Here is a 14,695-nt window from a genome sequence, read left to right on the forward strand (position 1 = left end):
AAGCTGGCAAGTCAGTTGAAAAAAAGAATATTATAAGCTGAAAAAAATGTTTGCATCTCTTTGGCTTCCTTATATGTTCAGTACATACATATGTGTTCCATTGATCAACCCATTGTTTGGATATATATCTTTTTAAAAATGAATTCATCTTTTGTTTATTTCTGTGATGTCACATTATGGAGTTCCAAGATGCTTCTTCATCCTTAACTGCTGCTTACTAAGACTATAGTTAATTACTTCCTTTTGGGCAATTCAGCAACATATAACCAACAAACTAGTATTATTCGATTGGATTGAAATGCTTATCTTGTTAGAAGTAAGGATCTGAAATTGAAGACTATTAATTTATTCATTTCAAGCATTATCCATTAAACATTTGGAGGAGTTAAATCTTTCCATAATGAAGTACTTACATCTGAATTTAGAGAAGAAACTTGTTTAAATTTTGTTATAGATTTTTTCCAGTGTATGCATTTTATCACTGGATTGTTCCTAGAATACAAGATGTGTTAAGCTTTTGTGAAAATACTGTCAGTGAAGTACTTAAAATATTTTTGTCACTAAGTAAGGTTACATCAATCTTCTTACAGAAATTCTACTAGAATGTTAAAAATAAGCTAGGAAATAAGCCAGTTTAGTTAAAATTTTAAGTACAATTTTAATTTGATTTCACTTTAAATACACTAGTCCACAGGTCTGCAACCCGCGGCTCCAGAGCCACATGCGGCTCTTTCAGCCGTCTCCTGCGGCTCCCAGTCCTCTGCCATGTGCAGTCCAAAAAAAATAAAATAAGTGGGACTAAAAAAAGTTCAACCAATCAATTCAAATATGCAGGGTAGGTGCATATCTCGCCTTGGCTCCACTCTTCAGTCAAACCCTGTTCTGCATATGCACGCATGTACGCGCATGTGCACACATTTTTTGCGGCTCCCAGTTTTTCCTTTTGTGAGGCAACTGGTTCCGAGTGGCTCTTTCACTGTTTCAGGTTGCTGACCCCTGCACTAGTCTTACAGTAGCATAGTATTGTAATATGTGCTAGACAGCTGTTCCATTGCTACAGACCTAGAATTCAGGCTCTGCATAAGGAAAGATATGTTGAAATTGGGGACGGGTTTTTTTGGTGAAATGAGATTTATTCACCATTTTAAGACATGACAGCCACTGAGTACTTAAAAATATTTAGTAGTACAGCTCAACTGTGGCATGGCTAAGATAATGGAGAGTTTGTTTAATTATGTCATCTCCAGGGAAACTAGTGCTAATAAGATTTTTGTAGAACTTGGAATAGAAGTTAAATGTGAAAGATTCTGCTGAGTCCTGGGAGAGTGCAGTGGTAAATGTTATTATGTTTATTTCTCCTTAGAATTAGTGCCCTGTGATGAGAAAACCTCTTGCCAATTGGCACTTGTTTACAGGATCCATCTCTAAATAAAAGTTACTGACAATGCTGAAAAATCAATTGCGCCATTACAATCTGCCCACAGTAGTCAGTTTGTGAATTGGTGCTACCTCATAAAATAACATTGTTTTATCTTTGCTGTGTTTCATACTTTCATTTTTAATAAGCTGTCATGTTGTCATGTTGATGTCCCTGAAGTTGTAGCTGCAATGTGTTAAAGCTGCTATAGACAGTAAGCCCCAATATCCTCCGTTTTGTCCTTGTTCTTTTTTTCGAGCAACTCCTACCCCTGATTTGCCACCAATAAGTCAATAAACATGCACATTGACATCAACCCAATCTACCAATCACTGATAATGAAGGAACTACTTCAACCGCAATCCCAAAGGCAGCATTTAAAATGAACAAACCGGCACCCCACCACACAGCAAAAATCACAACCCCCCACAAGAAACCAGACCACATCCCACAACAACAGCCAGACAAACAAACAATCCAAAACCAGACTATGACTCAGAAACATCTGGGCAAACAACACCCACATCAATTTAAAGGCCAGTGCTCTGACAGACGAGCACAATTCAAAATGCACTGAAGATATCCCCCTGAATGGAGATGAAATGTTTGCAGCCAAATCACCAAGCTCGGAAATCAAACCAACAGCCCAACTACCAACCCGAGCTACTAATATTCAAACACATCTCAACTCTTTCCCCTATATGAAATGCAACATGTTTGCAATCTACTGCATTATGGTTGCAATATGGCTGACTCTGATTATCTCAATTAGTTGAAATGTGTGCAATATAATAAGGTTAGGAAATGTAGGCATTTAGCTAGCACTGAACCTCATATAGGTTGACTACGAAGTGTCCTAAGAAGTGGGCAAAGAATGTTAATGATTGCAGAGTAGCTGATAACTTGGGAAAAAATACATTTTTCCTACAATACATTTGCTTGAATTAAATCTCACCAAAGCTGCAATGTAAAAGTGCGATGCCATAAAAGCAATTCATATCCGATTGTTTTGTTGTGATTTTTTTACTGCAACATGAAAGACATTGTGATGTTTTCTTCGACTGATATTGCTCACATACTGATAGCTTTTTTTAAGCTTTGATATTTTTGTCTCTTTTCTGTATCTAATTGGTTTATTCAGTTGATCATTTGGTTATCTGCACAATTAAAAAACCAAACAAACTGGTATACATTTTGATAGTTTGTTTAGGAATGTTTTTTAACAACAGAAACTTTCCCATGAAATACATTATTGACATACTTTCCAAATAATTAAAATTTAATATTTTGAACTTTTAGGCATAACATTGGTTTCCCCATAATAGAAGCTTCTTCTGATGGAAGTTTTATTGTATCCAAAGCACCTAACACAGGAGGGCTGGTGACGTTTGGCACTGTGGCAGAACAATTGGTATATGAAATTGATAATCCTAAAGAATATCTCTTACCAGATGTCTCATGTGATTTTTCTCAAGTCTCCCTTACTGAAATTGCAGGTCAGTGTCTGCTGATATTGGATTATTCTAGGGAAATGAGAGGGGTGGTATACAGTTTTATTGTTGTTTGAGAAAAAGAATGTTCTTATGGAATGTCATAACAGGAATCAAACTTCTATATAATGTTTACTCATGCAGAGTGTTCCCATAATCTAGAGCTGGCTGGGGAATTCTGAGAGTTGAACTCTACACCTTATAGTTAACTAAGGTTGAGAAACACTGGTTTGAAGAATTATGATCTCTAGATTTTGATGCAGAAGAAAATGCAGAATGCTGTTGGAGTGAGTGTCACATCATACATGCTTGCATTGTGGAACTTTTTTCCATTTCAACAGACCCATAGTGTGTTTGTGTGTGTGTGTGTGTGTGTGTGTGTGTGTGTGTGTGTGTGTGTGTGTGTGCGCGTGTGCGCCAAATCAGGTATTATAAATTTTAACTTTAAATAAAACTGAAAAGTAGGCCAGAAAAGGAGATATGGGAAAACTTGTCTTTGCTGTGAGGAATGGTTCATGTAACAGTGCAAAAGCAGTGAACTTGAGATGGCAATCCATGGGTGGGAATCAGACAAAGAAGATTAAGTGATTATTATTTACATAGTTGTGGCAGACTTCATGACCTAATTTTGTCATTTGCAGAGAAGTATGTCATGATGCACATATTGTAATTTTCTTTTTTTTATTAAAGAGTTTTACAAAAACAAGATTTTACAATATATCCCCAAATCCCCCCCACCCCAAACCGGCCCACTTCCCCCCCCCCACTTCCCAGAGCTAAATACAGGATTATAGTTATAATAATCATATTCTAAATAAAAATTATACATAATATACAATTAACCAAATTCATAATGTGCTTTAACTCCCCTTTAACATAAATACATACAAAGTACCAACAATCAATAACAATATCCCTCTAAAATCTACTCATAAGCTAAATGGAACTTTTTAGTCCCATATTTATTCTGAATATAATCTATCCATCTCCTCCAAACTGAAATATATCTTTCCTGTGAATGATCTTTCAAGTAAGCAGAAATCTTAGACATTTCTGCAAGATTCGAAACTTTAAGCACCCATTCTTCTATAGTAGGCAAACTATCTTTCTTCCAATATTGTCCCACCAGTAACCGTGCTGCTGTTATCATATTCAACATCAAATTGGTTTCTTTAACATCACAATCTACAACAATACCCAATAAAAACAATTGCGGAGAAAACTTTATCTTTCTCTTAAAAATCTTTTGAATGTTCCACCAAATTTTAATCCAAAAAGCTTTTATATTTCTACAAGTCCACCACATATGAAAATAGGTGGCTTCTAAACTACCACATCTCCAACATTTAGACTGTAAGTTAGGATACATGTTAGACAACTTCTTCGGATCCAGATGCCATCTATAAAACATTTTGTAAAAAATTTCTCTTAAATTTTGAGCCTGAGTAAATTTAACATTTCTGACCCAAATTATCTCCCAAGTGTCCAACGAAATTGGTTCCTGAATATTTTGTGCCCACTTTATCATACAATCTTTAACTAATTCCGTTTCCAAATCCAATTCAATTAAAGCATTATATATCCTCTTTATATGTGCACAATTTAAGTCTCTAATTTGTTTTATTAAATTTTGATCTATAATTGTGATGCCAACCTTTTGATCTAACTTCCACCTAGCTTTCAATTGTAATTTTCATCTCATTATGATTTGCTAAAAAGAATGATGAAATCAGCTTTAAACTGGAGGCATCTTATTCACCTTGACTCTTAGTTTATTTTTTAAAACTTTCATTGGAAAAAAATCTCATTGCACATTTCACATTATTAGTAAAAATGAGGTCTTGCGAGTATGTAATTAATCTGAATAATACAATACAAATGTTAATGGAATGGAAGGAAGTGGAAAAAATGTTAGTCTTAACTGAAAAGTTAAATAAATTTTGAGGGGGAAACAATATATAAATATTTTTCTATTCCTTCTTATGGGCCTTTTTATCTATTTCCTAGTCTAGCCTATAGTCCAGAGATTTCCTGGTGCTTTTACCAACTACATTTCTGTTCAGCTTTTTGAGAGCGGCTAACGTCAGCCAAATGCTGTTACTGTCAGACCCCTCAAATCATTTTTGGGGCACTGCCATTCTGTTGGGAAGGGGGAGGCTTTTCCTCTGTTGGGAGGGGGGAAGTTGTGGGCTCTGGGATGTGTTTCATTTGCTTTGTTCTTTCAACCTTTGATGTATCTCTTTGGGTGTGAAAGGGGGGAGGAATGTCCCTGGGGCCATCTGCCTTATCTCTGCTCTGCTGAGAAGAGCAGAGTTTTATTGCTTCTTCAACTACCAGTTGAAGGAGCAATAAATGCCTAGGAACAGAGTTTTATTGTTCCTTCAACTGTCAAGTCCCATAACAACTTCACACCTATGGATTGGCTGGATTTGGACAGGGTAGTTGGGTACCTGGGAGGGGTTTTGAAGAGAGGGTTTTAATGTAACATTTTGCGTGGGAATTATTTAGATCTTGCTTAGCCTTTCTGCTTTCACTAACTCTCAATAAAAGTTCCTGTTGAAACAATGCCAGTTTCAAGAGTTCTGCTTTCTTGTGAGTATTAGCTGAGGCAGAACTTTACATTAGGCAAGATCTGCAAAGTAGTCAACCTAGAGGGATTACAGCCCTACTGTGGGGATCGTGCACACAATGTCCCACGATGGCAGCAAACAGGAGGAGGCTGAGTGCTGGACAGAAACCTCCCTGAAAACCCACCATGAGGAGAGCCCCTCAGAGTGGACACAGGAAGCAGCCACCATGGAAGATCCCCCAAGGCCAAGATGGTCCATTGGTGTGGGAAAAAAGCAGGACTGGGAAGGAACAACCCAGAGGGTTGCTCTCACCCATGGCAACAGGAAACTGGATTGGAAACACGAGATGGAGCTACTCTACGCTGACAATGAAGTGGGTAAAAAGCCAAATTAAGCTGACTGTTTCCTGAAATGCACCAGAGACTTGATGGTGGAAGCCTTCTAGAACCTGAAAGGGCAGGAAGCCGGCGGCTTCAGGGAAAAGTGTGAGGTGCTGGCGGAGGAAACTGTCTGCAGGGGAAGTGAGTCCACCACCCCAGGAACCTCAGCAGACACCGTGGCTTCTGCAGAAAGGGCAACGATCGCCCCAGCTACTCCACTTCAAGTCGCACCAGCCAGAGTGAATGCCCAGGGAGCCGGACTGGAAGACACACCCCCTGGGTGTAAAGTTCGATAAGGACCCGCAACAGTTGGGATTATTCTCAACCACATCCTCACATACATGCAGAAATATTGGTGGGAGCTCCCCAGTGAAAGAGCCAGGTAATCACCCTAGCCTGGAGGTGCTGCAGCCAGCTGCACCAGAGCTCCAGAACTAAAACCGCTTTGTGACAGCACTAGAGTGGTGTTCAGAGACCCCCTGGCTGATCGGAAGGTGCGAGAGCATGTTAAAATAGTGAGGTAAGGCCACTGCCAAGTAGCCGAATACACCAAAGAATTTCAGGACCTGGTGTACTGCCTCAACTGGCCGGAAGACATCCTGGTGAGCTGTTTCAAAGAAGTGCTTAGTGATGATCTATACCATGCCTGCATTGCCCAAGGAGCCCCCATGTGCCTCCATGACTGCTGCATCTTGGCCAAAGAAACTGAGATCAACCAAGCTCAGAACCAGCACCGATCCAGTAGAGTGTGGAGACGGTCCCTGCCAGAGAGGAAAAGGGAGACATCAAAACCTCTCTAGCAGCTCCACCACACTCAATTGCCTGCTTCAAATGTGGCAAGAAAGGCCACCGTGCTGTGGAATGCCGCACAAAACTGCTCCGCAAAGAAGGCAGATTGATCATTGGGGAAAAACTGACCAAGACTTTCCTAAAGACATGGCCCTGAAGAGCACTGAGATTGTAGAGTTCCGTTCCTCCCTAAAACTAGGATCTGCCTAAGGACATTAAAAAACTATTTGCTAAGATAGAAAAATTTGGGTTAAACAGCATCACCACCAGATGGATTTGTAGCTGGCTGACTGGCCGTACTCAGCGTTTGGTCCACAATGGAACTGCATCTACGTACATGGAGGGAAGTATATAGTGGGGTACCCCAGGGCTCTGTTCTGGGCCCAGTGCTCTTCAACTACTTCATCAATGATTTGGATAAGGGGATAGATGGGGAACTCATCAAATTTGTAGATGACATCAAGCTGGCAGGAATAGCCAACACTCCAGAAGATAGGCTTAAGATACAGAAGGATCTTGACAGACTTGAACATTGGGCACTATCTAACAAAATGAAATTCAATGGTGAAAAAAGTAAGGTTCTACGTTTAGGCAAGAAAAAAACAAATGCACAGGTATAGTATAGGTGGTACCTTACTCAATAGTAGTAACTGTGAGAGGGATCTCAGAGTCCTAGTGGACAAATCACTTAAATATGAGCCAGCAGTTTGCTGCAGCTGCCAAAAAAGCCAACACAGTGCTAGGCTGCATTAACAGAGGGATAGAATCAAAAAAAGATGTTGAGACTCTAGAAAGAGTGCAGAGAAGAGCAACAAAAATGATTAGGGGACTGGAAGCTAAAACATATAAGGAACAATTGTTGGAATTGAGTATGTCTAGTTTAATGAAGAGAAGGGCGAGGGGTGACATAATAGCAGTGTTCCAATATCTCAGGGGTTGCCACAAAGAAGAGAGTCAAGCTAATCTCCAAAGCATGTGAGGGCAAGATAAGAAGCAACGGATGGAAGCTAATCAAAGAGAGAAGCAACCTAGAAGGAGAAATTTCCTGACAGTTAGAACAATTAATCAGTGGAACAAGCTGTTCCACAAACTGTGAATGCTTCAACACTGGAAATTTCTAATAAGAGACTGGACAGCCATTTGTCTGAAATGGTAGGGTTTCCTCCTGACCATGGGGTTGGACTAGATGACCTCCAAGAACCTTTCCAACTTTATTATTATTGTTGTTGTTATTATTATTATTATTATCAATATTCCCATTTATGTTCTGCTGCTAGATGGGTCCACCACTGTAGGTGTCCCGGCCACCTTTGCCACTGAATCCATGGTTTTAACCATGAGAAGCCACTCCAAGATGTTAACCTTTATAGTGACACCTGGCATGAATGGCCCCTTCTTCTATGACTCGCATGGCTGAAAAAGTGAAACCTGCGAGTGAACAGGTGGGACAGGTGGTTAAGATTCCCAAAGGAACAGAAAGCCCTGCCTACCAGCTACAACAAAGTAAAAAGAGAGCCAAACCAAGAAAGAACGGCGGCCACAAGGAGCAAGTCACTGAGAGACATACCTAAGGACTACCACAATTTGGCTGAAGTATTCAGCGAGAGGGGTTCAGATGAATTCCCCCTCACCGCCCCACAGACTGTGCCACTGAAATTGTACCAGTAGATAAACTTCCAAAGCCTAAACAGTACTCCATGACTTCCAGGGAGTTAGATGAACTGTGCCAGTTCATAGATAACAACTTGGCTCGAGGTTTCATCTAGCTGGCCTGACCCTGGGTGGCAGCCCCAGTGTTGTTCCGGGAGAAGAAAAGTGGATCTCTTCAACTGTGCATGGATTATAGGGGTCTGAACTCAGTAGGAATGGAGAATGTGTACCTCTTGCCCCTCATGAAAGACATGTTGGCCCACCTTTGCAAGGGAAAAGTATTTTCTAAACTGGACTTACGGGAGGCTTATTACTGAGTCAGAATTAGAGAGAGACAAATGGAAAATGCTTTTAACTGCCCTCTGAGCTGCTTCCAATTTATAGTGCTCCCTTTTGGTTTACAAGGAGCCCCTGTAGTATTTATGCAACTGATCAATGAAGTGTTACCTGAGCATCTCGATAAGGGAGTTTCGGTATACCTGGACGATATATTAATATACACTGAGATGAAAGTGGAGCACGTAAAACTGGTCAGAGCGGTCCTGAATTAACTCCATGCTGCCAAACTATATGCCAAACTTTCAAAGTGCAAATTGCACAAAGAGAAGATTGACTACCTAGGCTACCGGATCTCTCATGAGGGGGTGGAGATGGACCCAGAGAAAGTGTGTGCTGTTTTAGAATGGGAAACCCCATGCACCAGGAAGCAATTGCAAAGCTTCTTGGGTTTTGCCAATTTATATAGGCAGTTCATTCCCTCCTTTGTGCAAATTGCACTGCCCATTAGGAACTTATTAAAACCAAGCGGGAAAACAAGCCAAAACCTAGCCAGCCACTAAAGTGGATTATGGAATGCCAAGCCATATTCAAAAAGCTGAAAAGACTTTTTTCTACGGAGCCGGTCCTGAGACACCCAGACCCAGAGAGACCGTTTTTCATTCAGGCTGATGCTATCGATGTGGCTTTAGGTGAGATACTGCTCCAGGAAAATGAAAAAGGCCAATTGCAGCCCTGTGCATACACTTCAAAAACATTGACTGAAACCGAACAATGCTTGGTGTTATGGGAGAAGGAAGCCTATGTAGTGAGGTGGGCCCTTCTCATTTGGAGGCATTTTTTTTAGAAGGAAGCAAAATCCCTTTCCAGGTTTGGACTGGCCACCAAAACCTAGAAGCATTGAAAACCCAGAGGAAACTGTTCCCCAAGCAGGCACAGCAGGAGCAACACTTCCAGCACTTCAATTTTACCGTCTGCTATTTACCTGGGGGGAAAAAAACTTCCTGGCAGACGCCCTATCCAGGCTACCAGAATACAACAGTGTAAAGGCCAAAATAGTTAAGCCTCTATTCCCAGTGCAGCAGCTAGCAGCCCCAATAATCACTAGGATGCAATCAAAAGGCACCCCACCATTAGAGAACACTATCACCCTGGCCTTTAACCAAGTCCTGAAAATGGATGAATGGTTCATTAGTCACAAGAACCTTTGCTCCATGCAGGAAGGGCTGGCATGGGTAGGAGGGAAGCTATACGTCCCAGCCAGCCAGAGGCTAAAGACTATGCAGACCTGTCATGACCTGAAGGTGGTGGGACATTTTGGGTTCGTAAAGAACTTACACTTGTTAAAGAGGCAATTCTGGTGGCCTTCTATCAAAAAGGATATTGAAGTTTATGTGGCCAACTGCCCTACCTGTGCAGCAGAAAAACAAAGACGGGGAAATACCTGGCCTTCTGCAGCGAGTTGCAAAACCTTCAGCACCCTGGAGAGAGATTTCTATAGACTTTATTGTAGAATTGCCAGAAAGCATGGGAAACACCATTATTTGAGTGGTGACCGATCTGTTTTCAAAGCAGGTCCATTTCATTACTTCTCAAAAGATCCCAAGAGTAAAGACTCTAGCAAAATTGTTCCTCCACTATGTCTACCAACTACATGAGGCCCCACATCGCATAATTTCAGACAAAGGGGTCCAATTTACATTTGAGTTCTGAGAGCATTTTTGGATCTCCTGGGAATGGACAGGGCCTGAGTTCTAGTCACCATCTTCAAACAAATGGTGGGACAGAATGAATGAATTCTGTACTGGAACAGTACCTATGATACTTCATCAACTATCAACAATTGGACTGACCTGCCATTTGCCAAAGTGGCTTATAATAATGCTGTGCACTCTAACATTGGGTTCATCCCTGGCCACAGGACAAGAGTTCAACTCAATGCCTGAACTGCCAATGAATGAACCCACCATTCCTTCCCTTAAAGAATGGATGAATCAACTGCAAAATACTTGGCCAATTGTTAGAAAAGCTCTTGATGAGTGTCAGGGCCCACTTCAATACCCAATCCTAAGAAAGTAGAACTTGTGAAATCAGTTTCTTCCAAAAGGAGCTTTTATTAGGAGAAGTTGATAGCAGTCATAATAGACAGGATCTGAGGGTTTCCCACTCAGATCAATAGGTTAAAAGTGTCCCAAGCAAACCCTACCCCATAATTCATCTGGTCAGTTCGAATGGGCCAATCCCCAGGTGTTAAGTCCGTTGTGGGAAAAAGGAGATAACATCAGACTGTCTACAGGCTGCAGCAATGTTTTGATGGCTCTTCATACCTTCCCTTGTGAACTCGGAGATAAACCAGTTGCATTCCTTTCTCCCCCACAATTACTAGCTGACAACAAGGGGAGAGAAAGTTCACAGAAGAAATATTCAGAAACAGCAAAGTGTTACATTGTAGCAATAGAGGAAGTCAAGGCAATAACCCACAAGCACTCCACCCTCCCCTTCAGGAGTATGGAAGAACCCAGAAAGAGAAGAGAATGAGGTTTGGGTTAGAAAGGAAGAAGGGGCCTGTTAAGATATGGGTTCTGACAATGAGGCTAGAGCAGCCTATAAGGCTCAAGTAGGTAAAAAGAGAATAGAACCTAAACCATTCCACATTGGGGACAGCGTATACTTGTCTACCAGGTTCCTGCAATCCCTTCTGTTGACCCAGGATTAGGGGGTAGTATAAAAAAGTAAAGGTAAAGGTTCCCCCGCACATGCGTGCTAGTCGTTTCCGACTCTAGGGGCCGGTGCTCATCTCCATTTCAAAGCCGAAGAGCCAGCGCTTGTCCAAGGACGTCTCCGTGGTCATGTGGCCGGCATGACTAGACGCCAAAGGCGCACGGAACGCTGTTACCTTCCCACCGTAGTGGTCTCTATTTTTCTACTTGCACTTTTACGTGCTTTCGAACTGCTAGGTTGGCAGAAGCTGGGACGAGTAACAGGCGCTCACTCTGCTACACGGCACTCGGGATTCGACCCGCCAAACTGCCGACCTTCAGATCGACAAGCTCAGCGTCCTAACCCACTGAGCCACTGCGTCCCTAGGGGGTAGTATAGGAAATATCAATTGTGAATGTACAGATGGCCCTACTGTCTTTGGGCTCTTGCAAAGTCCTGGATGCAGGGTCATGAAAAGCCAGCAAGGAAAACACCCAATGTCCTAACCCACCCAAGAACATACGATATCTTTAGGGAAACACCCAAAAGGGAACATGTTTGTTACTTCTGCTCTCTTATCTACAGTATGCCAGACTTACTGGGTGAAATCCTTTATCGTATGTGTGTCAGCTTTGCTGGATGGCTTCCTTATGTAACCAGAAAGAATAAATACAAGGATTTCTTGTCTTTTGGGTCTGCTCTCATTTTGTTCAGCTGAATAAAAGCGTAAAACTTGAAGGCAACTTCTGGTTTCCTGTATTTTTTACCAGCAAAACCTCAGAACCTGCATATCACTTCCACCCTCCAAAATGTTAGGGCGAAAATTTGTGGGACCCTTCCCAATCAAACACATTATAAACCTAGTCACAGTGGAGTTGGAGCTTCCCAAGGCCTTAAGGCAAATCCACCCTGTATTCCATTGCAGTCTGCTAAAACCTGAGATAACGTCATCCTTACGCCCAGTCACTTCCCCAACACCACAACCCATCATGATAGAGGTGAGCAACACTTTGAGATTAAGGAAATCCTAGACTCATGCAAACACCATGGAGCCACCCGGTATTTGGTGGCCTGGAAAGACCTCTCCACATCCCAGAACTAATGGGTTCACAAGAAACATCTTAGAGCCCCTAGGTTACTCAAATGTTTTCATGCCAAGTAATCTGTGAACTCTCTTTCATTTTGTTATTTTGTATTTCTCCAGGTGGAGTTCTCTTTCAAATTATTTTCAGGGTGCTGTCATTGTGTTGTGAGTGGGGAGGCCTTTCTTCTGTTGGGAGGGGAGTGGTCATGGGCTCTGGGATGTATTTATTTTGCTTTGTTCTTTCAAACTTTGATGTATCACTTTTGGTGTGAAAGGGGGGAGAAATGTGCCTGGAGCCATCTACCTTATCTCTGCTCTGCTGAGAAGAGGATGCAGTGACTGGGGAAAGCGCCTTATCACTCTTTCACCTTCCAGTTCCCATAACAACATCACACTTGTGGATTGGCTGAGCACAGACTGTGCATTTGGGAACTTGGGAGAGGTTCTGAAGAGAGGGGTTTAATGTAATGTTTCACTTGGGAATTATTCAGATCTTGCCTAGCCTTTTTGCTTTCACTATCTCTCAATAAAGGTTCCTGTTGAAACAATGCCAGTTTCAAGAGTTCTGCTTTCTTGGGAGTATTAGCTGAGGCTGGACCTTACAGTTAAATTCTGAACTCCAAATAGATAGACATGCAATGCATTCATAATTACCTATCAGAAATATGAAGTATATGAATTATACCAAGATTATTGCATATTTATTACATGTTTTAAATGAAGTTTAATGACCTCTAATGTACAGTAACTTGATGCATGGAATGGAGAGAGATGATACAGTAATGGCTTCTGCAGGCATCAAGTGAGAAACCAATCTAGAGATCTGGAAACCATCATTCTCCAGGGCTGGCCGAGCCATACCTAAACAATATATGTTCAAAATGATAGTGGGAAAGGAGTTTGATAAAAGAAAATAAATCAGAATTATATTATTTTCTGACATTGATAGAAACAGAGGGATGGGTAGGGGAGGGGGAGGGGGGATTGTTAAAGATAAACTGTATGTTAAAACTTTTCAATAAAAAAAAAGAAAAAGAAACAGATTTGAAAAGATCTGTCATCTTTAATAGCTATTATTTATTTGCACATTTTATTGCTTTATAATTGCAAAGTGATTGCCTTTTGCCTACATTTCTGAATTTAAAAACCTGATATATCTCTTTTGCCAAAGTTTTAATTATTAATACATCTTAACATTAGTTTTAAATCTTTTGCATACAATTTTAAAATGTTCCTCCATTATGCCCTCATCAGAGCAGAAAGGCAGGCTACATTGAATAACTTAAGAAACTTAAGGTTTTACTGGATGTATGCTGCCTTTGGTCAGTGAAGCAATAATGATACTAAGTAAGAGACTTTTAGTATACTCCTTTCATGATATCAGTCCTATTGGGCAAGGATTCAAAGAACATAAAACTAACCTAAACATTTTCTAAAAAATGTGCTTTAGTTGCCAAACTTGCTTCATTAAGCAGTATCTGCATTTAAACAGTGTATTTTAAAAAATAAGAATTAAAATATTTTAACCTTCAAATGAACTTCTAGCTTGTAAATGGCCCAGCATGACACATTTGAACTCCAAATGAACTTTCACATGAACTTTCAGTTAGTTATTCTACTAGAAATTTAACAGATGGAAAGTAGACAGATTTCTGAAATATCTTTAGATATAAGTGCTGTGACATGTACTCCAGAAAAAGGACTGCAGGCCTTTCTACTTTAATTGTTTACTTTAGTAAATAGTTCATATGGCAGGATTAGATAAAGTATTTGGGTGAATTTACTGATGCTTTTTTAATATTTTAAGAGTGATTCATTTTGTAACATGACTGTAACCAAAATTCTCTTAAAAGCAAAGGCATATTTGAGCTAAGTAGAATTTTAAGGGTGCAATTGCACTGCACATGCATGTACTTAAAACTAAATTTCAGAAAGTTGATGTGATGTAATCCTATTAAATTGAAGTGTGATTTTATATTTTTTTTATTTTGTTTATATTTTATTCAGAGTAGATACTGGCATTTAAATACTTAAATGTAAAAAATTTATAAAATATAGAATAAATTTAAAGACATTAAAATACTGCTCAAAAGAGTGAAAGAACCCACTGAAATATTATTAAATAGGGATTTATATGATCTAGTATGTGTAATTTGTAATTTTAATTTTATTATAAAGTAGTTTGATCTTTATGATAAATGGAAAATAGTATATAAATATATTAAACAATAAGTAAATAAGTAATATCTATGTAGAGAAACTCAATTTCTTAGTCATAAGTAATATTGGACTAATTTGCTTCCATCAATCCTTTTTTTCTTTTAAATAAACCACTTCAT

The 14,695-nt window shown here is 40.2% G+C and overlaps 1 protein-coding gene across 2 annotated transcripts in view; it reads left to right on the top strand.

Moving 5' to 3' along the window:
• Positions 1-14,695, top strand: part of LOC308670913 (uncharacterized protein) — a 110,544-nt gene that overhangs the window by 24,637 nt on the left and 71,212 nt on the right. For both annotated transcript variants that reach the window (XM_081332731.1, XM_081332732.1), the window contains one exon: positions 2,717-2,913. In XM_081332731.1, coding sequence (XP_081188857.1) covers positions 2,717-2,913 — 197 coding nt within the window. The remainder of the gene's footprint in view (positions 1-2,716; positions 2,914-14,695) is intronic.

The sequence above is a fragment of the Vipera berus genome (genome assembly GCF_964194415.1).
Source record: "Vipera berus genome assembly, chromosome: 7".
Classification (NCBI taxonomy): domain Eukaryota; kingdom Metazoa; phylum Chordata; class Lepidosauria; order Squamata; family Viperidae; genus Vipera; species Vipera berus.